Raw genomic sequence first — 26,466 nt, 5'->3', positions numbered from 1 at the left:
TTTGATAGCTAAGAAACCGGGCCTAGCGGGGCCACCTAAGTGGCTCAATTGGTTAAGCAGCCAGCTCTTGATTTTTGGCTTAGGTCAGGATCTCAGGGTCTTAGGATCAAGCCCTGCAGGTTATGCTCCTCACTCAGCAAGGAGTCTACTTGAGGATTCTCTTCCTCTCCCACTGCCCATCTCCAAACTCGTGCATACTATAAGATAAGCTGGTACGGAGCAGGGACCAGGAACAGTGAAGGGACTTGTCCAACATCACCCACAGCGAATTAGTATCACAGCTGGAGCTAGAATCCAGGGCTCTTGAGTTCCAGCCTAGCACATTAATGCCAGACCCATTCTGACTCTGGACTTCCTAGCTTAGAAAGTTAGGACAGCTAAAACAAAAAGGGTACTGCCAAAGATGCAAAGCAGCAGAGGTCCTGACTGCCCACATCAGGAGGCTGAGCCTTGCAGAGGTCTTACCTGTTACAGGCTTAGGTGCTGGAGGACGGGGCAGCTCAAGGAAAAGTGGTGGCTGCTTATACAGGTCAAAGTCCTGGTGGCGCTGGTCCCAGCTCCACCTCTCTCGATCCAGCACACTAGCAGGCTGTGCATTTTCCCTCCGCTCCTACGTCGAGAACAACACAGTAAGTTAGGATGGAGGGCCCTGTAGACACCCCACTGGAGGCCCCTCTCCACCCTGTGGACCTCATTCAGCTCTGGATCAGTGCCAATGGGCGGCAGCCTGAGGTGATGGTCGCATTCAGTGGTTCTGTGAAGACCAGTCAGTTGGAATCCATTGGCTGTGAGCCAGGCCTGGCGGGATTTCTTCCTGGCTTTCTTCTCCTCTTCCTCTGAGTCCTGAGGCTCCACCATGGCTGAGAGGTAATTCTGGGAGTATGTGAATCTCTTCCTTGGCTCCTGGAAACAAGGGGCAGACACGAGGATAGAAGGGCTGGTAGCAGATGTGGAAGGGGCTGACTAGCCCTCCCATCTCCAGGCAAGCATTAGAAATGGTGGCACCGTTCCTGACAATGTAAAGGACCATTCAGAATAACAACTGTGAGGGTCACGTTCACATTCTCTTTGACAGAGCAACCCTTTTCTAAAGCTACCATGTTGGAAGCCTAAGCCAGGGCTTTTCCTTCATGGTGACAACAGAATGCTTTCTAAGGGGGTTTGCAGCCAGGCACACATGAGCATATGTTGAGGATCTGTTGGCTCACCCTTATGTGTGGAGGATCCCTACATAGTGCGGGAACAGAACATGTCTCCCCCAGCACCTGATGCCTGTCTATTTCCTCCCATTGGTTGGCTTTCTTATGCACACCAGAGATCCCTTGCTGATCTCTAGGCAGTATAGTCAAAAAAGGAGAGAGCTCACTGGATTAGCCAATTACTATTTTTCTGTCTGGAGTTACAAGCATTGACGGCCCGCCTCCCTCTCTGGGCCTCCCATTCACCTTGGCCATCTCTCGATACAGCTCCTTCTTAGCAAGCTCTGTGGAATTCAGGGACTGGATACTGTAGTTATAAACCGCATCTTTGGTAGGGGCTGAAATTCTGATCACCTTCACCACAGATTTTGGAGGCTTCTTACTAACCTGGTAGGCTCTAGTAATATTTTTCTGTGGAAAGAGACACCAATCATTATAGTCCCCTCAATACCAGCTTCCAGCGTGTAGTGAGCAAGATGATCTGTGGGACCAGGCCACAGCGCACATACCAAGTCCTGAATACTAGAGCTGCCATTCAATCACAGAACGCTACCAGAGGGCCACCTGCTCTAACCCCTCGCTGTCCATGGTGGAACTCAGGACCATGATGCGATTTGCCTAAGGTTAAAGTAACTGGAACACAAGAGCCAGCCACAGATAGAATTTGAGGCTCAGGTGGTCAGAAGTGGGAGAAGCTTGAAGCTTTCATGCATATACAGGGTAGATTATGACCTAAAGCAGCAAGGACTACCATCCTTGCCCATGGTCACCTTTAAGTGCTGACTACATAGGGAGTGTCAACCTTCTCTCCAGAGCCCCCAAGATGGTCTGACAGCTAGCTTCTTTGTGGATGAAAGCTGCGGTGTTGCAGGGAGAAGTGGCTGGGACCCCGAAAAGAAAGTTGCACTCTATTGCGGTGTAGCTTGCCCACCACTTGTCTATTAACTTTCAGCAAAATCACCATCTTCTGTTTTGAAACAAAAAGTTTTATTTTTTTTAAAGATTTTATTTATTTATTCATGAGAGACACAGAGAGGCAGAGACACAAGCAGAGGGAGAACAGGCTCCATGCAGGGAGCCCAACGTGGGACTCGATCCCAGGTCCCCAGGATCACGCCCTGGCCACCTGGGCTGCCCAAAACAAAAATTTTTAAAGCTGAAGATAGTGACCTTGACTCACATTAACCACTTATTTAGGCCAAGCCCCAGTGTCTTGGCTTTGGAGTCTGAGGGATTTCTGTAAGAGAGAATGCAAAATAATCAAGGGAAAGTTAAATCTGTGATTCACACAAAAGTGTGAAAAATCAAGGCAACAAGATCCCCATGGCTTGAAGCAACAGGGACTTAAGACAAAGGCTGGTCACATTCATTGCATGAGGGACAAAACACCTGTCTTTGAGCACCTTCAAGATGACTGTGCCAGAGGGGCCATCTAAGCGCGACTGACGTCCAAGTGGTGCACACCTAGCTTCAATCAGAGCACTGGGTATTCTCTCCAGTTTTTCTGGTGGTTCTCAGTGGGAGGGTTGGTCAGAATGAGTCAGTCTCCTTCACAAAAGTGCAAGTTCCCTGCTCCTTCTAAACCTTACTAGTGGATTACAGCCTTGGGAAAAAAGTGGAAGTTCTGCCCAAAAGACATCACATGGTGAGGTGAGAACAGTGGTCAACAGTTGTTCAGGACATCTGGGGTTCTCTGCCCTGGGGCTGAAGGCTGCAGGGAACTCTGGACTGACAGCCAAAGTAACTAGGTGCCTGAGACATAGAACCAGTTACAAAAGACCCCAGACACAAACAGAACTGAAGCCAAGCTATTGGAAGGGATGGGGTAGAAATTTAAGGCAAATGTAATCATTCTTAAAAGACTAAAGAAACAAATATTGAGTGTAAAACATTAGAGTTTTACATAATAAAACAAATATTTACATAATACTTATTTACATAAATAAAGGGCGCAAGTGAGCGAGACACCCTGCGGAAGTGGAGCAGATGGAGAACAAATCAGTAAACTGGAAACCAGCTTGAGATAAAATTAGCCTGAGTTTAAAGACTGGGAACCAAAATGAAAATATCCAAATAACAAGCCCCAAAAGGACAGGGAAAGCAGGAGTAGGACATTTTAAGTAGAATTCCAAGCCCGGGCACACTATCTGCGACATGTAAGACCACAAAGGCAGAGACAAATCCTGAAAACCTCCAGAAAAAGAGCAGCCCCCCCTGTGACGGGAGAAGTGCCACACTGGCCTCTGATTCCGCAGCAACCATACCATAGACAAGGTGAAGAGCTTCGACCCAAGACTGGACACCCAGGCAGACTGCCAGTCCACTGATGGCAGTGTGTCAGGGGCACACGTCCCACACAGAGGCTTGGGAAGCTTACCCAGACACTTTCCTTTGAAAACACACTTGGGAAAAAATACAAAAGGGAGGATGAAAACCCAAGAGTGTTTGGACAAAGGTAGCAAGTGATGGTGTCGGTATCCTAATAGTTTTCTTGTCTACAAGGAAACTACAAGGAAAGTGTAGTAACCTAGAACTGAAATTCTGGAGACTGGATCTATAAAAGGGATGGTAGAGTGGGAGTAGGAAAAGACAAAAAGGGGCATATGTGTGCTATTTGTCTTTTAAAGGAAATGCAATATAAAAAGTCTCAGAATTCAGTAGGAATATCTAAAAATGAATGTAGTCTTCAGGACAACCACCTTAGAAACAAAGAATGTAAACTTTTAAATCAGAAAAAAAAAACAACAAAAAAAACGTGGTCTACCAAAAGAAAGCAGAATAGGAGGAATTTAAAAGAAAAGGAGGTGGTCCCTCAAAAGCCTAATCTAACAATATTTTCAGTAAGTGGATTGTTTGCCAATTAATTAATCTCAAATTGGATTTTTTTAACCTAACAGTATGCTGTCTATAAAAACTGCTTTAGCGGCACTTAGTAGAACATGCAACTCTGAGTTTAAGCCCCACATTGGGTATAGAAATTGCTTAAAAAAGTAAATCCCTTAAAAACTGCTTTAGACAAAAAGTGTTGAAATTAAAGCAAGAATATAAATTAGGCAAAAAGAATCACAAAGCCAAGACAAAAACTAGAGTGGCATCTTTAACATCTGACCACATAATTCAAGATAAAAATGTTCGAGAGGCACAGATAGACATTGTATATTGAGAAAAACAGCAAGAAGTTATAACCATCATGAAGGTTGTGCACTTCACAATGTAGTCTCAAAATACATTAAGTAACAACTGACAGGATTGCAAAGAAAAATGAATATCTGCTTGACATCACTGGAGAGCAAGCAAAGAACTAAGAATCTGAGGGGCTAAGAATCTAGAGAGAAGGGAAGTACACTGAATCCTTTTTCCTCTCCTACGCAATTTGTTCACAAGGTATTTGCTGATTCCTAAATTGCACATGAATGAGATGAATGCAGCAGATAGTTTGGAAAATGTCACCATGCTAGGGAAACAAAAAATGAGTTTCAGAGTGTGCCAAGGAGGAAGGCACCAGGTTATACCCTAAGCTTACAATTCAGAATTCAGAATATCTATGCTTTAGAAATAAGGCCAAACAAGGGATAAGCCTGTTTAAGAGATTTGTCCTTTATTTGCCTGCTAGAAGAAAAGTAAATCCTCTTTGGAGGAAGGTATCAAGAGCCTCTACAGTTTTTCCTATGCAGCATTCACCATTTAATAGAAACACACTGAGGCAATCTTCTGATCCAATACAATCCCTATCAAAATTTCAATGGTATTTTTCACAGAAATAGAACAATTCTAAAATTTTTATGGAACCACAAAAGACATCGAATAGCCAAAGCAATCTTGAGAAAGAGCAAAGTTGGAGGCTACATTTCCTGATTCAACTATATAGTACAAAGCTATAGTAACCAAAACAGTGTGATACTGCCTTTAACAACAGACACATAGGTCAATGGGAGAGAACAGAGAGCCCAGAAATAAACCCACGTGTATAGTCAATTTATAACAAAGGAGCCAGTAATATACAATATAGAAGGTATAGTCTTTTCAATAAATAGTGCTGGGAAAATAGGATGGCCACATACCAAAAAAAATTGGACCTCTATCTTAGGCCATACACAAAAATTAATTCAAAACGTATTAAAGACTTGAACCTAAGACCTGAAACCGTAAAGTTCCTAGAAGAAAAAAATAGGTAGTTAGCTCCTTGACATCAGTCTTAGCAATGATTTTTTTTTGGATTTGACAACAAGAGCAAAAATAAGTGGGACTACTTGGAACTAAAAAGCTACACAGCAAAGGAAACAAATCATCCGCAAAATGAAAAGGCAACTTACTGAATGGGAGAAGGCATTTGTAAGTGATACAACCAATAAGGAGTTAATATCCAAAATGAATAACTCCTGTAACTCAATAACAAAAAACAAACAACAAAACACACCTGATTAAAAAATGGGCAGAGGATCTGAATAGACATTTTTCCAGAGAAGATAAACAAACGGTCAACAGGTAAGTGAAAAAGTGCTTAACATTACTAATCATTAGGGAAATGGAAATCAAAACCACAATGAGATTTCATCTCACACTTGTTAGAATGACTATTAGAAAAACAAATAGGGGATCCCTGGGTGGCTCAGCGGTTTAGCGCCTGCTTTGGGCCAGGGCATGATCCTGGAGACCCAGGATTGAGTCCCACGTCAGGCTCCCTGCATGGAGCCTGCTTCTCCCTCTGCCTGCCTGCCTCTCTCTCTCTCATGAATAAACAAATATCTTTTTTTTTTAAAAAAAAAGAGAACAGTTGGAGATGTGGGGGAAAAAACTTGTGCACTCTTGGTAGGAACGTAAATTGGTGCAGCCACTATGGAAAATAGTATGAAGATTCCTCAAAAAATTAAATGGAACTACCATATGATTCAGCAATTCCACTTGTATTTATCTGAAGAAAACAAAAACACTAACTCAAGAAGATAGATACATCCCCATGTTCATCGCAGTGTTCTTTACAATAGCCAAGACATGGAAGAAACCTATCAGTGGGTGATTGGACAAAGAAGATGGGGCGTCTGTGTGTGTTGTGAACACAATGCAATATTAGCCATAAAACAGAAGGAAATCCTGCCTTCTGTGATGACATGGATGGGTCTTGAGGGCATTACGCTAAATCAAATAAGACAGAAAAAACACAGCTATTGACTGATCTCACTTATTTGTGGAATCTAAAAAATAGGAACTCATAAGTACACAACAGATTGGTGGTTGCTAGAATTGGGGGGGTGGGTGAAATAGATACATGTGGTCAAAAGGTACAAACTCAGTTATACAATAAGTAAATCATGGGGATGTCACATATAGCGTGGTATAGTTAATAGTACTATATTGTATGTTTGAAAGTTGCTAAGAAAGTAAACCTCAAGATAGTAGTTAATTGGGAAGAAAAATGGTACTTTCTGGGGTGATAGAATCAACTACACCCTGATCTGTGTGATGGCTTCACAGGTATCTATATAGATAAAAGTGAATGAGGCTGAACGCCTCAGATTTATGCATTTTACTATATTTAATATATATCTAAAAAGTATTATCAGAGACAAAGAGACCTATCATATTTATGAAAGAAATCAATAGGATAAAGCAGTCCAAAATTTGTATGTATCTAAAACATCACTTGACATATATAAAGCAAAAACAGAGGATAAAGAAATCTATAATCATATTCGGAGATTTTAACAGACTTCCCCTACTAACTGGGAAAAGAAACAGAATTTAAAAATAAAGATATGTATTTGGGGAAAAAACACTAAAAAACAAAGTTGATGTATTTGGAACACTATCTACAGCTACAGGATACTTTTTTTCCCCAAGTATTATGGAACATTTTCCAGAACTAGCCTATTTTGGACCATAAATCAAATAGCAACAAAGGATAGAAATTTACAGAATATATTCTCTGATAACAATGCAGTCAAAGTGTAAAACTGAGTAACAAAAATTCTAAAGTATTTGGAAATTACACAATTCACTAACCCACAGATCAAGGAACAAATTGAAAATGGGAAATAGATAATATTTTTAACTGAATCATCATGAAAATATGATGTATAAAAACTTGGGGATGCACTTAATGGTCATAGGAAGTTTTTAGTAAAATGAATACATTATAATGATTCATGTCTGAAAATTATCTAAACATCCATCTGAAGACATTAGAAAAAGTGGAGCAAATTCAAGCTGAAGTAGGAAGGAATGAGTTGAAATCAGGGGCAGCCCTGGTGGCGCAGTGGTTTAGCACCGCCTGCAGCCCAGGGTGTGATCCTGGAGACCCTGGATCAAGTCCCACCTCAGGCTCTCTGCATGGTGCCTGCTTCTCCCTCTGCCTGTGTCTCTGCCTTTCTCTCTGTCTCTATGAATAAATAAATGAAATCTTTAAAAGAAAAAAAAGAGTTGAAATCAGTGAAATAGAAAATAAGTGTATAATATGTAAATAAAGCAACAGAGATATTGATTCTTTGAAGGAAATAATGCATTTGTAAATGCAATTTCAATAAAAATCTCAAATATCCATAAACTCATGTGTAAATAGCAACTTGATCTGACACAACTGGCAGTATATATCATTGAGGAGGGATAGGCTAGAAATGAAATTAGATTCCTACCCTCATATGGAAAATAAATTACAGATAAGTTCAAAATTTAAGTATGATAAAAATTTAAATCTTACTAGAAGAAAACACAGACTAGTTTTATAACTTTAGGGTGGGAAAGGTTTTAAGTAAGGCAAAAAATGTAAGTCCTAAAGGAAATGTAAATTTTACAAAATAACTTTTTTATCCATTAAAAGACACCAGTAAGAGAGTAAAAAGAAGTCAAGTACCAAAAGAGATTTGCAGTGTTTATAAAATGCAGTTGTTAGCACTGGGAACATTAAACCAAAACCACCTAAAGTTCAAAAGGACACATTTGTAAAAGAAATTACCAAATTTATGAAAATATATTCAACTACACTAATAAACAATGAAATGCAAATTAAAACCTTCATGAGATACTATTATGCATTAGATTAGCAGTAATTTAAGTCTTACTGTAACAGATGTGAGCATGGAAGTAGGAAAACAAAGTCAACGCATCGCTGGCTGGTTTATAATAGTATAAACATTTTGGAAGGGGATCCCTGGGTGGCGCAGCGGTTTGGCACCTGCCTTTGGCCCTGGGCGCAATCCTGGAGACCCGGGATCGAATCCCACGTCGGGCTCCCGGTGCATGGAGCCTGCTTCTCCCTCTGCCTATGTCTCTGCCTGTCTCTCTCTCTCTCTCTCTGTGACTATCATAAATAAATAAAAATTTAAAAAAATAGAAAATTAAAAAAAAAACATTTTGGAAGATAAAGTGTTACCCAAGAAAGCGGAAGTACAATTTAACAATTCAAATCCTAAGTATACATCTCAAAAAATCTTGCATATCATTTTAGAAGATATGTTAAAAATATGTAATTGCTTAAATAGCAAAACATATGAATACAAATGCCCACTAATTATGGTATATTCCTACACTTAGACACATAAATATGGTTGAATCTCATTAATACTGAGTAAAAATTAAAATTGCATAAGATTATATACAGTATCAGGGTACCTGGGTGGCTCAGCGGTTGAGCGCCTGCCTTCGGCCCAGGGCATGATCCCAGGATCCCAGGATCGGCCCAGGGCATGATCCCAGGATCGAGTTCCACATTGGGCTCCCTGCAGGGAGCCTGCTTCTCCCTCTGCCTGTGTCCCTGCCTCTCTCTGTCTCTCATGAATAAATAAAATCTTTAAAGAAAATTATATACAGTATTATTCCATTTTATAGCATTCAAAGATATGCAAATGTAAAAAATGTCTATGAATATATATGCATGTAGTATCAACAACAGTGCAATAAAATAAAATTAGAAGCACACAAAAACACAAATATAGACAGTAAGCCTTAAGAGAAAAGCAAGTAATAGATAAAATTTAGGATAGTGGTAACTTCTGGGTAAGGGGTAAGAGGTGGAAAACAGCACACAAAAAACTATAGAAGTATTGATAATGTTTGATTTTCTTAAGCTGGCTAGTGGGTATAGGATATTGGCTTTATTTTTAACAGTACACACATTTATGTTCTTATATGTATATTTAATAAAAGTTAACAAAACAACTTATTCATAAAAATAAAAGAGGAACTTGTGAGAATTCCTATAAAAACACGACTGAAGCAGAGACGCCTGGGTGGCTCAGTGAGTGGGCACCTGCCTTTGGCTCAGGGCGTGATCCCCTCAGGGCATGATCCCCCATCCCACATCTGGCTCCCTGCAGGGAGCCTGCTTCTCCCTCTGCCTGTGTCTCTGCCTCTCTCTGTCTCTCATGAATAAATAAAATCTTTAAAAAACAAAACAAAACATGATTGAAGCAATTTAAAACTATAAATTAACATAGATGTCACAGGGAAAGATCAATTTAAAGAAGTGGAAGATAAGCAGAACACAATGTAAAATATCAGTAAGTACAAATTAAGAGGGAAAACAAAATGCAGGAAAGTTCTTTCAAGTTCCAATGAAAAACGAGATCCTACCTGGACACCTAGACTGAACATTAAGGATTAAAGGAAAGTTTTTAAAAAAGACTCCAGAGGAAGTAACGTTTAGTTAAAAAGGAAAAAGGATCAGATGGGCATCAGACTTACCTACAATTCTTGATTTTGGAAAGCAGTAGATTTGGTGGGGTTGTGGGGAGGGTTGTGTACAGAGATTTGAAAGTATAATCTTACAAATAGCTCAGCTGCTATTCAAGAGCAAAGACAATGATAACCATGGACCTACAAGCACCTTGAAAGTTTATTATCCACAAAGACTTTCTGAAAGAAAAAAAATAGTAAAGCAAAGGATAAAGTAGACACAACCTCTGCCCCCCCACCCCTGCAAACACATATGCACACATTGTAGCAAACAAGTAAAATTGTAGTTGGCAAGGAGGAAGATAGGACTTCTAGTATGGTGGAGTAAGGAGCTCAATCCTTTCCTCAAAAAACAATAAAACTGGACAAAATTGTCAAAAGCAACCATTGGAAATTGTGCAAAGACATACAAAAAACTTAGAAGTGTTTACTCATAAAAATGTGAACTTAAGAACAGTAGGAGTTGGTGTCACTCCTGCCACCCCTGGGCACTTAGAGCAGTGGTTCTGTTAGGGTGTGCAAGTCATGAAAATCCGTGGCTGTACTGCTTAAATGCAGACTTACTTGATTTGAACTGCAGCTTGAAAAACCCCATGTGCATGGCTAATTATAAGCAACAATAGCAATGTCAGCTGCAAACAAACAGAACAGGCCAGCTGTTCAGCAGGCCTGAGGTTGCAATCCTATGTGAGGCAAGCAACAGGCAAGCAATTAATCAAAATTTAACAGGGAGATACAGGAAATGAGATGGTCACAAAGGACCTTGATATGCTCTTCATACATGCTTGGTTACTGCCTGCCTGCACATGCAGAGGAGACATGAGAGGACCCAGTGAAAAGTCAAAGCCAGAGAAACTGAATGCATGCCCCTACCCACACACAGATCCATTGATAAAGATTGAAAACCTGGCTGCCTAGAGGCGGGCAACTTCTGACCATTTGTTGGCTGATGACTGATTGATGCAGACACAGTGGTGACCTCAAGGAAGACAGGCTTAAAATAAAAACAATTTAAAAACAAAGAGGGGCACCTAGGTGGCTCAGTCACTTAAGGGGTGGACTCTTGATTTCAGTTCAGGTCATGAACTCAGAATTGTGAGATCCATGGCATGGAGCCTACTTAAGATTCTCTTTCTGCCCCTCCCCCGACACTCGTGTGCACACACACTCTCTCTAAAAAACAAAAAATCAGCAAAGATTGCTATCTGCAAGCTTTCTATCTGCAGCTTGCTACAGACCACTGAGGAGACACTCCACAGATTTTGTGCAAGCAAGTTATTAAATGACAGATACCACCACCCTTAGGGATAAAAAGCAGAATCCAGAGTTGCTGCAATGCATATTAGATGTCCAGTTTCCAATCAAAAATTAGGAGACGTGCAAAGAAATAGTAAAGCATAAACATTATTCAGGAAAATAAAATAAAGCAGTCAATAGAAACTGTCCAGTGGGTTCAGCTGGTTGACCTCAATGCAGCTGTTATTTAACAAACTAAAGAAAATTATTTTAAAAATTTAATTTTTTAAAAAATTTTTATTTATTTATGATAGTCACAGAGAGAGAGAGAGAGAGAGAGGCAGAGACACAGGCAGAGGGAGAAGCAGGCTCCATGCACCGGGAGCCCGACGTGGGATTCGATCCCAGGTCTCCAGGATCGCGCCCTGGGCCAAAGGCAGGTGCCAAACCGCTGCGCCACCCAGGGATCCCAAATTATTTTAAAAATTTAAAGAAAGTATATGATCAAGAAATAGATCATCTAATAAAGATATTTTCAAAAAAAAGCTAAATGAAGACTCTGCAGTTGTAAAGTACAGTAACTGAAACGAAAAATTCATTAGAGGGAAACAACAGGTATAAGGTGACAAAGGAATATGAACCCTAAAGATAGAGATTATCCAGTCTGAGGAATAGAAATAAAAGAATCTTTTATATTAATAGTGCCTCAAGATCTGTGGGACATTGTTAAGTGAACCAACATGGACATAATGGGAGTCTGACAAAGGGGATGGGGAGAGAGGAAGAACAGAAAAAAGTATTGAAGAAATTAAGACCTGCAACATTAATCTACTGATCTAGGGAAGCTCAATGAATCCCACGGAGGGTAAATATAGAGAAATCCACACCTGTACATATTAGAGTCCAACAGCTAAAAGAAAAAGACAATGAGAAAATCTTGGAAACAGCAAGAAAAAAATGACTCATCATGTACAAGAAAACAATATGATTAATGGCTTAATGTCCATCAGAAAGAATAGAGACACGGTGTAATAATATTTTCAAAGTGCTGAAAAAATTTTCAGTAAATACCAAGTATTCTATGTCTAGCAAAAGTCATTTTCAAAAATTATAGTGAAATAAAAATATTCTCTGATAAAGGTAGAATTTGTTGGTAGTACCTGCTTTCTCGGATATACTAAAGGAGGTCTTTTAAAGCTGAGAATAAATGACACCAGATGATAACTAAGAACTACATTAACAAAATCACTGGAAAAGATAAATATATGATAAATATAAAATACATAAATGCATTTTCCTTCTCTCAACTTTTAAAAGACATGATTGCATAAAACAATAATACTATATTTGGAGATTGTTATATGTCTATATAACATATTATATATATATGTAACATAACAATAACAGTATAAAGGAAGGGAGGAAATGGAACTATATTATAGAATAGTTTCTACATTTTACCCTAATAAAGCTAGTTATAAGTTGTAGTAGATTGTGAAGATGCATATTATAGAAGAATCCTAGAGAAACCCCTAAGAAATAACTTTTTTTAAAAAGATTTTATTTATTTATTCATGAGAGACACAGAGAGAGAGAGGCAGAGACACAGGCAGAGGGAGAAGCAGGCTCCACGCAGGGAGCCCGACATGGGACTCCATCCGCGGTCTCCAGGATCACACCCTGGACTGAAGGGTGCGCTAAACCGCTGAGCCACCCGGTCTGCCCCCTAAGAAATAACTTTTTAAGGAAAACAATCAATGAGGGAATTAAAATGATGCACTAAAAATATCTGCTCAACACAAAAAGGAGGCAGTAAAGAAACAACAGAGGATCAAAATCAATACTTAATACATTTTTTAATACTTAATACATTAAACAAAAGACATCAATTAAAACATCAATTAAAATTAATTAAAACATCAATAATTATATTATGCATAAATGGACAATCAAACAAAGATTGTCAGACTGGATTTTTTTGATAAAAGATCCAGCCACTTGTTGTTTAAAGTGGACGTATATTGGATGCAAAGGCATAAATAGTTTGAAAGTCAAAGCGGGTGGAGGGCAGCCCAGGTGGCTCAGCGGTTTAGCGCCACCTTCAGCCCAGGGCCTGATCCTGGAGACCCGGGATGGAGTCCCATGTCGGGCTCCCTGCATGGAGCCTGCTTCTCCCTCTGCCTGTTTCTCTCTCTCTGTATCTCTAATAAATAAATAAAATCTTAAAAAAAAAAAGAAAGAAAGAAAGAAAGTCAAAGGGGTGGAAAAAATATGTAGTATGCAAACCAGAAGAGAGCCAGTGTGAGTAAATTAACATAATACAAAGAGTTTTTTTTGAGACAAGAAATGTTATTAGGAACAAAAAGGGATATTTTATAGTGATTAAAATGGCAGTTCACCAGGAAGATATAGTTATAAACACAAACATATCTAACAACAGAGCCCCAAAATACAATAAGCAAAAATCAACAGAATTGAAAGGAGAAACAGATGATTCAACCACGAATAGAGACTTTAATACCTCAATCCCAACAACTGATAGAACAACTAGAAGGAAAATCAATACCACAGGAGACCTGAAAAACACTATTATCAGCTCCTGTCATTTATATAACATTCCTCCCAATGTCAGGAGAATATATATTCATTTCAAGCCTAAAGATGGATCTAGGCCATAAGAGAAATTGTAATAAATTTCATAGGATAGAAACCATACAAAGTATGTTCTCCAGTCACAACAAAATTAAATTCTAAATTTCTAAAAACTACAATGGAAATTATAAAATATTTTGTGATGAATGAAATAAAAATACAACATACCAAGTTTATGGGATGCAACTAAAGTAGTGTTTAGGCAGAAATTTGTAGCTGTAAATACATGTATAAAAAAAGGTCCAAATCAGAAACTTAACTTTACTCTTTAGCAAACTAGAGTCGCAAATTGAATCCAAATAAGCAGAAAGAAGAAATTGTAATACAGTTTAGGATAGAAAAACATGAAATAGAAAAATAGAGAAAATGAACAAACTCCAAAAGTAGTTCTTCAAAAAGACCACCAACATTGGCATATCCTTAGCTAGACTGCTCAAGAAAGAAAAAGATACAAATTAGTACAATCAGGAATGAAAGAGGAGACATTCTACTGACTTTACAGAAATTAAAAGGATTATAAGAGAATCCCATGAACAACTGTATGTGAACAAACGAGGTGATTTACATGACATGGACAAATTCCTGGAAAGACACAAATTATCAAACCTGTTTTAAGAAAGAGACAATCTGAACAGACTTATAACAAGTAAAGAGATAAAACTAGTCATTTAAAATTTACCCAAGAAAAGCTCAGGCTTAGATGGCTTCACTGGTTAGTTCTACCAAAATACTGAGAGAATGAATGCCAACATGTCACGTTATTTCCAGAAAATAGAAGGAGAGGAAACACCAACTCATTACAGGACCAATATTACACAGGTACCAGTGTTGGACAAAGCTATCACAAGAAAAATACAAAATATTAGCAAACTAAATTCAGAAACACATAGATAAAAGATCATGTGCCATTACCAAGTGAGAAATATCCCAGGAATGCAAAATCATATTAACATCCAAATATCAAGTAACGTAATCCACTGTATAAATAAAAGAGAGAACCACAATATATACAGGGAAAAAAAGCATTTGACAAAATCCAACATTTATTCATGATAAAAACAACAAACTAAGACTACAAGAAAACTTCCTCAACTGAAAAAGTGTACCCCAAACCTGCAGTTAATATCCAACTTAATGGCCAAAAGTTGCTTCCCCCTCAAGATCAGAAAGAAAACAAGCATGTCTGCTCTTACCACTCCTATTTGACTCTGTACTTTATACTCTCAGTTGTTCGACTTTTTTATAGGCTTATACCTCAGTCTTGTTTTATAATTTGTATGGAATCTAAGGCAAATAACAATCGGAACACACAATACGTGTAACACTTCACAAAATTTGGCCAAGGATGTATACAGAGAAAAATGTGTAGCCTTTCTTATTAAATAAGAAAGAATAAAAATGAATGAAGTAGTCAACTCAAGAAGCTAAAAAGGTAAGGATGCTTAGGTGGCTCAGTCAGTTAAGCTTCTGCCTTAGGCTCAGGTCATGACTCTAGGGTCCTGGGGTCGAGCCCTGCATCAGGCTCCCTGCATCTCCCTCTCCTTCTGACCCTCCTGGCCTGCTTGTGTGCTCACTCTGTCTCAAATAAATAAACAAAAGCTTTTAAAAAGCCAACAATATACACTTTCAAAGCTTATAAACTTCTAAGAGACTTTCTTTTTACTAGAGGTTGGGGTGAGGGTGCTTCACAGAGACCCTAAGTGGACAGCCTCAAGTCACACCTTTTTGGTTGGCGTGAAGTGAGGGAGGTTCTCCTTGGCCATTTGGGCCATATAAAAGCATTCCTAGTCACTTTCAGGAAGGATAGGGACCTGAGGGCTGGAATGCACGCCTCTGACCTGGTTCAGTCCCACAGCCAGTACTCCTTGCCCACCCTGCCCGGGATCCCAGGAGAGCAGATACAGAACTGGTCATCTACCCTGTATCTCCCCACCAGTGACTGGACAGCCCCAGTTGAGGCGAAGGCCTGGGGCCCCTGACTCGGGGAGGAGAGAGTGCCCACCTGGACCAGGCTGGACCCCTGGCCCTTGTTCTTTAGCACCATGGTGTTCCGCCACTGCAGATACTTCTCCTGGTGGGCCTGGATCTCGTAAGCAAGGGTGGATTTCTGACTTAGGAAGTGCTCAAGACTGAGGGTGTGCTGAGATGGCAAGGCCAACAGTTTTCCTTCTGTGAGATCTTCTTGAGAAATGGGCAGCCCCAACTCCTGGCTCAAGTCTTTGACCATGGCGGAGGATGGCAGCAGGTCTCTCGTGATCACCTCTCTGAGCTTGGTGCTGTGATGGCAGATGCAGTAGATCCTGCAAGGCAGAAGGCCACCCGCATGGCCTTACCTATCTCTCAAGATCATCAAACCAGCCCCGTTTTACAAGAGAAAATGAAGCTCAGAAGTTGTTTAGCTGGTCCCAGATCACAGAACTCGTATGCCAAGCCGAGAGTGCACCTGAACCAGCCCACAAAAGAGAATGCTTCCTTTTCGCTCCCCTCCCAGCCCCCAGAAGGTAAGGATTTCCACAATCCACTCTGATTACTTTTCTGCTACTGTGGCCTTATTCCATGCCTGTCACCTCCCCACATCCCACCTGGGAGCAGCCCCAACCAGCCAGCCACCAGGGGTGTGGATCTCAGAGCTCCTGCCACACAGAGGGCACCACACACACAGCCTCGGATCTCAGCAAAGCTCAAGGACTGAGCAACCACCCTCCCAGGCCCTGCCCTGAGAGTCCTCCCTGCTCTCCTCTCCCGGGGGCCTGGTGTACTATGGGCACTGGTTCACGCTGACACTCTGTAGCCTCATGCCAGGGCCTGTCACTTGCTGCTGCTCACTGTCTCTGATACTTCTGAGGTCCAGCGTTAAGGGGCAGGCCTGGAGACACGGTCTCTGCCTCTTACCAGCTAAGGCCCCTGGCCTGCCCCTGGACTTTTCAGATTGGAATAAAGCCCTGATGAACGCAGCTACGTGGGATGCAGCAAGCACTTACTAGCAGTTTTATTGCCCTTCCCTAACACCCCCGACCCCCAGCCATCTCCTAGCAGGGCAGAGCAAGGCCCAGCCTCCCCTCACTGACGGCCAAAGCTCTAGACACCCAGATGCTCCAGCACTTCCCCAGCATGAGCCTGCTGAGGCCCACTGGACCGCCCACCCCTCCTGGCTTGCAGCTTCAGCCTGCTGTCGTGGGGTGCCCAGCCGTAGCCCGCTTGTGCCTGAGGTGACCAGGTGGGGGATAATAGGACTAAGTCCCTTTCCTCCACGTCCCTGGGCTCTCTCCCTTTCTCTCCTCCTGCTTCCACCGTCTCCTTTATTAACACATTTGGTAAGCTGGGAGCCAACTCTCAGCCAGGGCTGTTACTGGCTTTAAAGTGTAAAGAGGGATCCCTGGGTGGCGCAGCGGTTTGGCGCCTGCCTTTGGCCCAGGGCACGATCCTGGAGACTCGGGATCGAATCCCACATCGGGCTCCTGGTGCATGGAGCCTGCTTCTCCCTCTGCCTGTGTCTCTGCCTCTCTTTCTCTCTGTGTGACTATCATAAATAAATAAAAAATTAAAAAAATAAAAATAAAAAAAAATAAATAAAATAAAGTGTAAAGAGATGGTGTGCACCTCCTGCCCCAGACTACAGTGAGGAGACTGTCCACCCAAGGAAGGCCTGCCACGGATGCACTAGGTCAGGCCCTGCTGACTTCCTGAAAGAACCGGCCACTGCCCTTTGCTGTCCCCACAAAGCCCAGTGCGGCTGGCCATGCACAGTCCCAGGGACCCCACTGCACCACGCTCAGTCAGTCTCCACTGCCAAACTGGGTGTGTCTCGCCCGGCCCTCCTGCTCCCTACGTGAAAGGAGTAGGCCCTCCCAGGGCACGAGCCACGCTCAGTCCAGCGGGAGAAGCACACGGTTCCCCAGGGTCACCAGCGCTGGAGCAGAGGGAACAGCACAGGTAAAGGCACGCACGTAGTGTAAGACTGAGATCTTGGAGGATGCCTTTCTGGAGAGGAGGTGAGGGAAGAAGCAAACAAAGGCAAGCATTCAGGTAGAGAAAACTGTTGCAGTTCCGGTGGATCTGCTTCTGGTCCTCATTACTCACTGCTCAGGCTATTCTAGGCTATTCCTCAAGAACAGCAGATAGCTTTGTGTGACCTGTGTTCCCTTGTTTCCAAAACCCCCTTGGGAGAGCACGTGCACCAGTCCCTGGGAATGACACAGGTTCTGGGCCCCTCGGAACTGTACTCCACTCCAGGCCTGGCTCCTTTGGGCATAAGAATAATAAAAACTGGGGTACCTGGATGGCTCAGTGGGTTAAGTGTCTGCCTTGGGCTCAGGTCATGATCTCAGGGTCCTAGGATGGAGTCCCACGTGGGGCTCCCTGCTCAGCGGGGAGTCTGCTTCTCCCTCTCCCTCTGCCCCTCCTCCCTGCTTGTGCTCTCGCTCTCCTTCCAATAAATAAAACCTTAAAAAATATGAATAGAAACTGCACCTGGAGGGTGCCCCGCGGCCTGTCCCCAGGGAGGCAGCCCTACCCCGAGGCCGCCTGGCCCACCTGCTCAGGGCCTGGAAGGCCTTCTGGGAAACGGTGTCACGGATGTACAGCGCCGAGTGCTTCATGAGCTGTGACAGGGGCCTGAAGAGGTGCACCTGGTACAGGACGGTCTCCAGGTCCGCGTAGAGGCGGCGGCGGAACAGCAGCGCCGAGTTGTAGAGCGCTTTGCATTTGCCCAGTTCGGCTCCGGCTCCGGGGGCCCTGCGAGGAGGCCGCGGGGCAGGGCGGGGCTTCAGCTCTGCCCCGCGGCCTCCTGGAATGCTGTGCAGTTTTGCCCTTTTGGCAGAACTTTTTTCATCTTTTTACTTGTTTAAAAACACACAAACAAAAGGAATGCATTAATAATAAATCATCTGAAAAAAAAATAGAACATCTATCTTTCCAAACTGTGGCAGTGAAAATGCTGAAACCTGCCTCAGTTTCCTCTTGTCCTGCCCCTAGCCCCTGTCCCCATCCCCCGTCCCTGCTCACACTCGACTCCCTGGCACTCACAGCCAGGCAGAGGGTCTAAACACACTCCCCCCTGGTGCACGCGTTGCTCCTACACCCTGTGCAACCTGAGGAAAGTCAGCTTATGCCCTTGGCGAATCTGTGTTTGGTCACAGGGTTTCCTCTTCTGTGAAGTACCTGTTCAAGCCCTCTGCCCACTCTCCCTTGGCTTTATTTTCTTATTGATTCATGGGTGTTTTTACATATTCGGGAGACTAGCTTCACACATTGCAAAAAATTTCTCAATTTGTCTTTTCACAATTTTTATGGGATCTTTGGATAAACAAGTTATTCACTCTAACGTAGCCGAATGCAGCATTTCTTTCCTTTGTTCTGTGTACTTCTGTCTTGTTCAAGAAATCTTTATCCTAATCATAGAAAAGCTTTATAATTTTGCTTTTCAAAAACGGATTTTTCTTTTCTGGTGAACTCTGAAAAAGACCAGGTAACTGTGGTCTAGTTGACCGCACTGTGTCTGTCCATCAATAAGGCATTCTATTTATGTCAGACGTCACTGTTGGAGGAAATTAGGTACTGGGTGCACGGAACCACTCTATATTATTTTTGCGACTTATTGTGATCTGTAAGTATTCCAAATGGGTTTCAATCCACCTGGAATTGATTTTTGTGAATTGTGTGAAACAGCGAATTAGGGAAGTCTCAGTGAATCAGGAACAGAGTGGAACTTCCTCCAAGTGATAAAAGACATCTACAAAAAACCCACACCTAACATCATATTTGAATGTCTTCCACCAAAGATCAGAAACAAGGCAAGGATGTCACCACTCTTTACATATATAATAGTACCACAAGTCCTCACTACCACACAAAGGAAATACAGATTGGAAAGGAAGAAACTGAAGATGACACAAGGAAATAGAAAGACATTCCATACTCATGAATTAGAAGAATATTGTTAAAATGTCTATGCTACCCAGAGCAATCCACATACTTAATGCAATCCCTATCAAAATACCAATAGCATTTTCCACATAGCTAGAACAAATGATCCTAAAATGTGTGTGGACCCTGAATAGCCAAAGCAATCTTGAAACAGAAAAACAAAACTGGAGGTATTACAACTCCAGGCTTCAAGTTATACTACAAAGCTGTAGTCATCAAAACAGTATGGTACTGGCACAAAAATAGACACAGATCAATGGAACACAATGAAGAGCCCAGAAGTAAACCTAGGATTACATGTCAATTACTGCACAACAAAGGAGGCATGAATATTCAATGGGAATACAGTCGCTTCAACAAATGATGTTGGAAAACTGGACAGCTACCTACAAAAGAACAAAACTGGATCACATTCTTACACAACACACCAACTCAAGTGGATTAAAGGCCTAAATAAAACCATAAAACTAAAAAATAAAAATAAACCATAAAACTCCCAGAAGAAAACATAGGCAATAAGCTCTTTGACATTGGTCTAAGTATTTTTTTTTTTTTTGTCTCCTCGGGCAATGGCAACAAGCAAAAAACAAACAAATGGAACTACATGGAACTATATCAAACCAAAAGATTTTGCATTGTGAATTAAACCAACAAAAAGAAAAGGTAATCCATTGAATGGGAGAAGCTACTTGCAAAAACACATATCCAATAAAGGATCAATATCCAAAGTATATAAAGAACTCATATGACCTAATATCAACAAAATAAGCCCAAATAAAAAATGGGCAGAGAAGGTGAATAGAAGACAATGTAGATCTTAATGAAAAGATCTCAAACATTCCTGATCATCAGGGAAATGCAAATCACAATCATAATGGGATACCACCTCACATCTGTCAGATGACTATTATCAGAAACACAAGAAATAACAAGTGTTGGTGTTGGAGGATGTGGAGAGAGGGGAACCCTTGTGGACTGTTGGTGGGAATGCAAACTGGTACAGCCACTGTGGAAAACAGTATGGAGATTTCTCAAATTTTTAAAATATCATCCAGCAATTCCACTCCTGGGTATTCAGCCAAAAGAAAATGAAAACACTAATTCAAAAAAGTATATGCACCACTATGTTCACTGCAGCATTATTTGCAAGAGCCAGGATACAGAAGCATTCTAAGTGTCCATTAATAGGTGAATGGATAAAGATGTGTGTGTGTGTGTGTGTGTGTGTAATGGAATATTACTCAGCCATATAAAAGAATAAGATCTTGCCATTGCAGTAACATGAATGAACCTAAAAAGTATTATGCTCAGTGAAATAAGTCAGAGAAAGACAAATACTGTATTATTTCACTTATATGTTAACTCTAAAAACCAGAACAAATGAGCAAACAAAACAAAACATTCCATAGGTACAGAGATCAAAGTGGTAGCTGCTGGGGTTGGGACTGGGGTAGGAATGAGTGAAACAGGTAATGGGGATTAAGAGGTACAAATTTCTAGTTATAAATAAGTCACGAGGATATGATGTGCAACCTAGGGAATAGAATGATATTATAACTTTGTATGGTGACAGATGGTAACTGGATCTACGGTAGTGATCATTTTGCAATGTAGAAAAATATCAAACCACTGTCCTGTACATCTGGAACTGATATCATATTGTAAGTCAATTAAAAAGAAAAGAAAACATGTTCACCCAAAAACCTGTACATTGTTGTTCACAGCAGCTTCATTTGTAATATCAAGAACTGGAAATAACCAAAATGCCCCTCAACAGATGGATGGTGAAACTGTGGCACATGCATTCCATGAAATACTATCCAGCAACAAAGAGGAATAAACCATTGATTCATGCAAAAATATGGATGGATCTCTAGCACTTTATGCTGAGTAGGAAGAAAAACAATCTTCTAAAGTCATATACTGCATGATTCCATTAATATGTAAGATTACATACAGATGAAAAATTAAGGAGATGGAAAACAGGATAAAGAGGGTGGCAGTGACTATAAACACAGTGATCTCTGTCGTGGCACACCAGTTCAAGATCTTCATCATACTAGTGGTCACACAAATTTGTATGTGATAAACTGGCACAGAGAACACATACATTGTACTGGTGTTGGTGTCCTGGTTTAGATATCGTACTATAGTTAAGTAAGATGTAACCACTGTGGGGGAAAGAGTATGTGGGATCTCTGTAATATTCTTTAAACTTCCTGTGAATCTATAATTATTCCAAAAGAAAAAGCTGAAAATGTACATAGATCTTTAATCCAGGTGGAATGGATTTTTGTGAATGATTTGAACAGGAAATTATTTTCCCTTTTCTTATGGATAAATAATTATCCCAACACCGTTTTTTGGTAAAGGTTCTCCTTTCCTCACTGATTTTTTTTTTAATCCACTAGAGGTATTTTTCAACTAAGATTTAATTCAGACACCATACAATTCATCCATTTAATATGTATAATTCAATCATTTTTAGTCTAGTCACAGATATGTGCAATCATCATCACAATCCATTTTTGAGCTTCCTCATCACCTAAAAAAGAAGCTTGTACCCACTCCCTATCACCCCATACTCTCACCCCTGGCCCACAGCCCTAAATATTGGCTAATCTGTCTCTATAGATTTGCCTATTTTGAACATTTCATATAAATGACTCATACAAAGCTGAGTGTAACAGCTTTCAATGAATTATGTGAGTTCTTGTACCAAATCGATGAGCCTGAGGGTGGTATGAGAAACTTCTTGGACTTCAGTTGGTACCAGAAGTCAGGGCAGGTCTTTGTGACTGGCTTCTTTGACTTCGCTTAGTATTTTCAAGGTTCATCCATGTTGTAGCATGAGTCTGTGTTTCATTCCTTTTCATGTCCAAGGAACAATTCGTTATTGTATTTACATATCACATTTGTTTAGCTATTAGTCAATTAATGGACATTTGGACTGTTTATACCTCATGGGTTTTATAATACTGTTCTAAATAGTTATATAGTTTTTAGTGTGGACATATGTTCTCATATATCTTGGGCATTTACCTAGGAGTAGTACTCTTAGGTCAAATAGTAACTCTTCACTCATCTGAGGAACTGCCAGACTGTTTACTAAAGTGACTCTACCATCTAATTCATCTACTTCTTACCAGCAGTGAATGATAATTCTAATTTCTCCACGTCCTTGTCAACACTTGCTATTATCTGACATGCTTAATTCTAGCCAAACTAGTGGGTATGAAGAGGTATATTATGTAAATGCACCCTTTTAATGTGTACAATTCAATGGTTTTAGTATATTCATTTCCCACTGATTTTGCAATGTCACATGTCATAGTCATGTGACTGCTTACATGTAGGTCTTTGGATTTTCTATTATATTCCATATGTCCGTTTGTTTATCTGTGAACCAATAAACTGTCTTAATCACCATAGATTTATAATGAGCCTTGATACCTCGTAGAGCAAGTGCTCCATCTTACATTTCTTATTCAAGAGTGTATCTTGAGGGATCCCTGGGTGGCGTAGCAGTTTGGCGCCTGCCTTTGGCCCAGGGCGCGATCCTGGAGACCTGGGATTGAATCCCACGTCGGGCTCCCGGTGCATGGAGCCTGCTTCTCCCTCTGCCTGTGTCTCTGCCTCTCTCTCTCTCTCTCTGTGTGACTATCATAAATAAATAAAAATTTAAAAAAAAAAGAGTGTATCTTGAATGATGATGTGCATTTTTAAATCAGATTTTCAAGTACCATACTTCTTTAAAAGTTGGTATTAGAATTCTTTTTTTGGTATTAGTATTTTTAAATTGGGATTGCCTTGAATCTATATATCCAGTTTGCACATAACTGACACCTCTACAATATTGAGTGTTCCAATCCATGAACATGACAGGTCCTCCTTCACTTATTTAGGTTTTCTTTAATGTGTCAAAGTTTTTTTAAAAAAAATATTTTATTCATTTATTTGAGAGAACACATGTGAGAGGGAGGGGCAGAGGTAGAGGGAAGGGCAGATTCCCTGCTGAGCAGGGAGCCTGACTCGGGGCTCAATCAGGGCTCAATCCCAGAACTTGGGATCATGACCTGGACCAAAGGCAGGCACTTAACCAACTGAGCCACCCAGGCGATCCTAAAAGTTCTATTATATTCATGATGGAGATCTTGTACTCCTTTTTGTTGAATTTATTAATGCGAAATTCGTATTTTTATACTTTAAAAGTGCTTTTCTTAAAAAATGATTTTTTGTATGTAGATATTATTCAGAAATTCAATAGATTTTTACATTAATGTTTGTATCCAGAGACCTGATTAAACTATCTCATCTGAAAATATTTTTGATATTACTTTTGGAATTTCTTATACATATTTAAATTTATTGACCTGGTTTAAAACATTTATTTTGATGTCTGCAACATCTATCATTTTCAGCCTTTATTTTTTTCTAATATAAACATTTAAGTCTATAAAGTTTCCTCTTAATAACACTTTAACATCGTCCCACAAATTTACATATTATTCTATTTTCATTATTGTTCAATTCAGTAATGTCTAATTTCTATTACAATTTCTCTTTTGATCCATGGGTTGTTTGGAAGTATTTGCTAATTTCCAAGCATGTGAATTTTTTGTCTGGTTCACAACTTTTTACTTGTAGATTAACTGAACTGGGGTCAGTGAACATATATTATTTCTTCTACTGGGGAAAAAACTACTCATTGAGATATAATTCATATATCATACCATCTGACTTAGCCAAACTGCAAAATTTGAGGTCACAATCCCCCAAACTGCCCTGACTTCTGGTACCAACTGAAGTCCAAGAGGTTTCTAATACCACCCTCAGGCTCATCAATTTGGTACAAGAACTCACATAATTCATTGAAAGCTGTTACACTCAGAGCTTATTACAGGGAAAGGATACAGATTAAAATCGGCTAGAGGGAGAGACACAAAAGGGTGTGTGGTCACTATCAGGTGAGGTGGTCCCATCCTAACCTAAGTTCTGGTGTGGTCATCCCCCAACCTAAGCAAAGGCACCCCTAATAGCTATGACAGATATCACTTCCCAGAAGCAAAAGGCAAAGGCCAGACCTTTTGGGTAAGGCCAGATTCTTTACTGCACACCTAATTAATTTCACAATCCAGTGGTTTTTAATATATTAACAATGTTGTGCAATCATAAACACCAATTCTAGAAAATTTTCATCACACCAAGAAGAATCTGTACCCAGTAACAGTCACTTCCCACTTCTCCTTCATCCCTCCCCTGAGACCTTGGGAACCACTAATCTACTATCTTTATGGATTTGACTGTTCTAGACATTTCACATAAACGGAATCATACAACACGTGGCCTTTTATGTCTGTCTTCTTTTATTCAGTAGGTTTTCAAGGTTCACCCATAGCGAAGTATGTGTATCAGTACTTCATTCCTTTTTCATGGCTGACTATTATTCTATTATGTGGATGTATCACATTTTGTTCATTGGTTAGTGGACATTCAAGTTGTTTCCACTTTTTTGACTATAATAAATGATGCTGCTGTGAACATTCACATACAAGTTTTTGTGTGGACCCACGTTTTCAGTTCTGTTGGGCAGATAACTAGACACAAGTCCAGCTTCTCCACAGCACAACTTGGCTTACCAACACATCGAGACAGGTCCCCACAGGGCTGCTCCCCTCTCACGGATGGATGGACTCAACCTCAGGACTACCTGCTGTTGTCAGCATCTGGTCCTGGGGTATGAACTCTGAAGACAGAGACGGGGAGTTCCCAGACTAAAAGTGGGACATCCTGGGGCACCTGGGTGGCTCAGTTGGCTGAGTGTCTGACTTCGGCTCAGGTCACAATCTCAGGGTCCTGGAATCGACCCCATGTTGGGCTCCCTCTCAGCGGGAAGTCTGCTTCTCCCTCTGCCACCCTGCCACCCCACCACCACCACTCATGCTCTCTTTTTTAAATAAATAAAATCTAAAAAATAAAAATAAAGGAAAGAGGGATCCCTGGGTGGCGTAGCGGTTTGGTGCCTGCCTTTGGCCCAGGGCGCGATCCTGGAGACCCGGGATCGAATACCACGTAGGGCTCCCGGTGCATGGAGCCTGCTTCTCCCTCTGCCTATGTCTCTGCCTCTCTCTCTCTCTCTCTCTCTCTCTCTCTGTGTGACTATCATAAATAAATAAAAATTAAAAAAAAAACTGTTGAAAATGGTTTAAAAAAATAAAGGAAAGAGGTTCTTGTAACCCCAACTAGGATACCTGCAAATAATGAAAGGAAAAGAGAACTGTCACAAAACCAAAACTAAAGGATGGAAGGACCATATGGGGCCACCTGCTCCAGCCCAGAATCTGAACTTTGCCTCTACAGGATCCCTGCTGAGCAGCCATCAGGTGCTCCTGGAGGCCATCAGGGAAGAGGAACTTTCTGCAGCCTAGGCAGCTTCTCCAGCCTCACAATAATCAGGCCTTCCTTAGACTGCATGGAAATCTATTTCCCTGTGGTATCCATCTTCAGGCCATACAGAGCTTTCTTCTCCCTGTTAGCCAAGCAGGCCCCTCAGAAGTCTGAAGGGAGCACCCACCTTCCTGAACCACCCTGTCTTCCATGGGGTCCTAAAGTCTTCCCTTCACCCAAAGGCAAGCAATGCCTCCTGGGATCAAGGCAAATAATGGAGCCATGTGAAGCGCTCTGTGATAAATCCCAAGAGGAACTGAGTCAACAGGGCCTTCTGGCAGATGAGGACTCTAAACCCGAGCCTGGCTTCAAAAGATCCCCCCACTGACTCAGCATCCAG

General features: G+C 41.1%; 1 protein-coding gene across 16 annotated transcripts in view; it reads right to left on the bottom strand.

Annotated features, from left to right (window-relative positions):
- Nucleotides 1–26,466, bottom strand: part of CFAP92 (cilia and flagella associated protein 92 (putative)) — a 63,496-nt gene that overhangs the window by 3,828 nt on the left and 33,202 nt on the right. For 12 of the 16 annotated variants that reach the window (XM_025448519.3, XM_025448527.3, XM_025448495.3 and 9 more), the window contains 5 exons: nucleotides 18,288–18,488; nucleotides 15,757–16,054; nucleotides 1,446–1,610; nucleotides 691–903; nucleotides 466–610 (listed from right to left, as the gene is read on the bottom strand). In XM_025448519.3, the coding sequence (XP_025304304.1) occupies nucleotides 466–610; nucleotides 691–903; nucleotides 1,446–1,610; nucleotides 15,757–16,054; nucleotides 18,288–18,488 (1,022 nt within the window). Of the gene's footprint in view, nucleotides 1–465; nucleotides 611–690; nucleotides 904–1,445; nucleotides 1,611–15,756; nucleotides 16,055–18,287; nucleotides 18,489–26,466 lie in introns of those variants that run through there. The other 4 variants (XM_025448544.3, XM_025448570.3, XR_003137263.3 and 1 more) reach the window with 4 other exon arrangements.

The sequence above is a fragment of the Canis lupus genome, chromosome 20, assembly GCF_003254725.2.
Source record: "Canis lupus dingo isolate Sandy chromosome 20, ASM325472v2, whole genome shotgun sequence".
NCBI lineage: Eukaryota > Metazoa > Chordata > Mammalia > Carnivora > Canidae > Canis > Canis lupus.
This window is presented reverse-complemented; position numbering and strand designations above follow the sequence as displayed.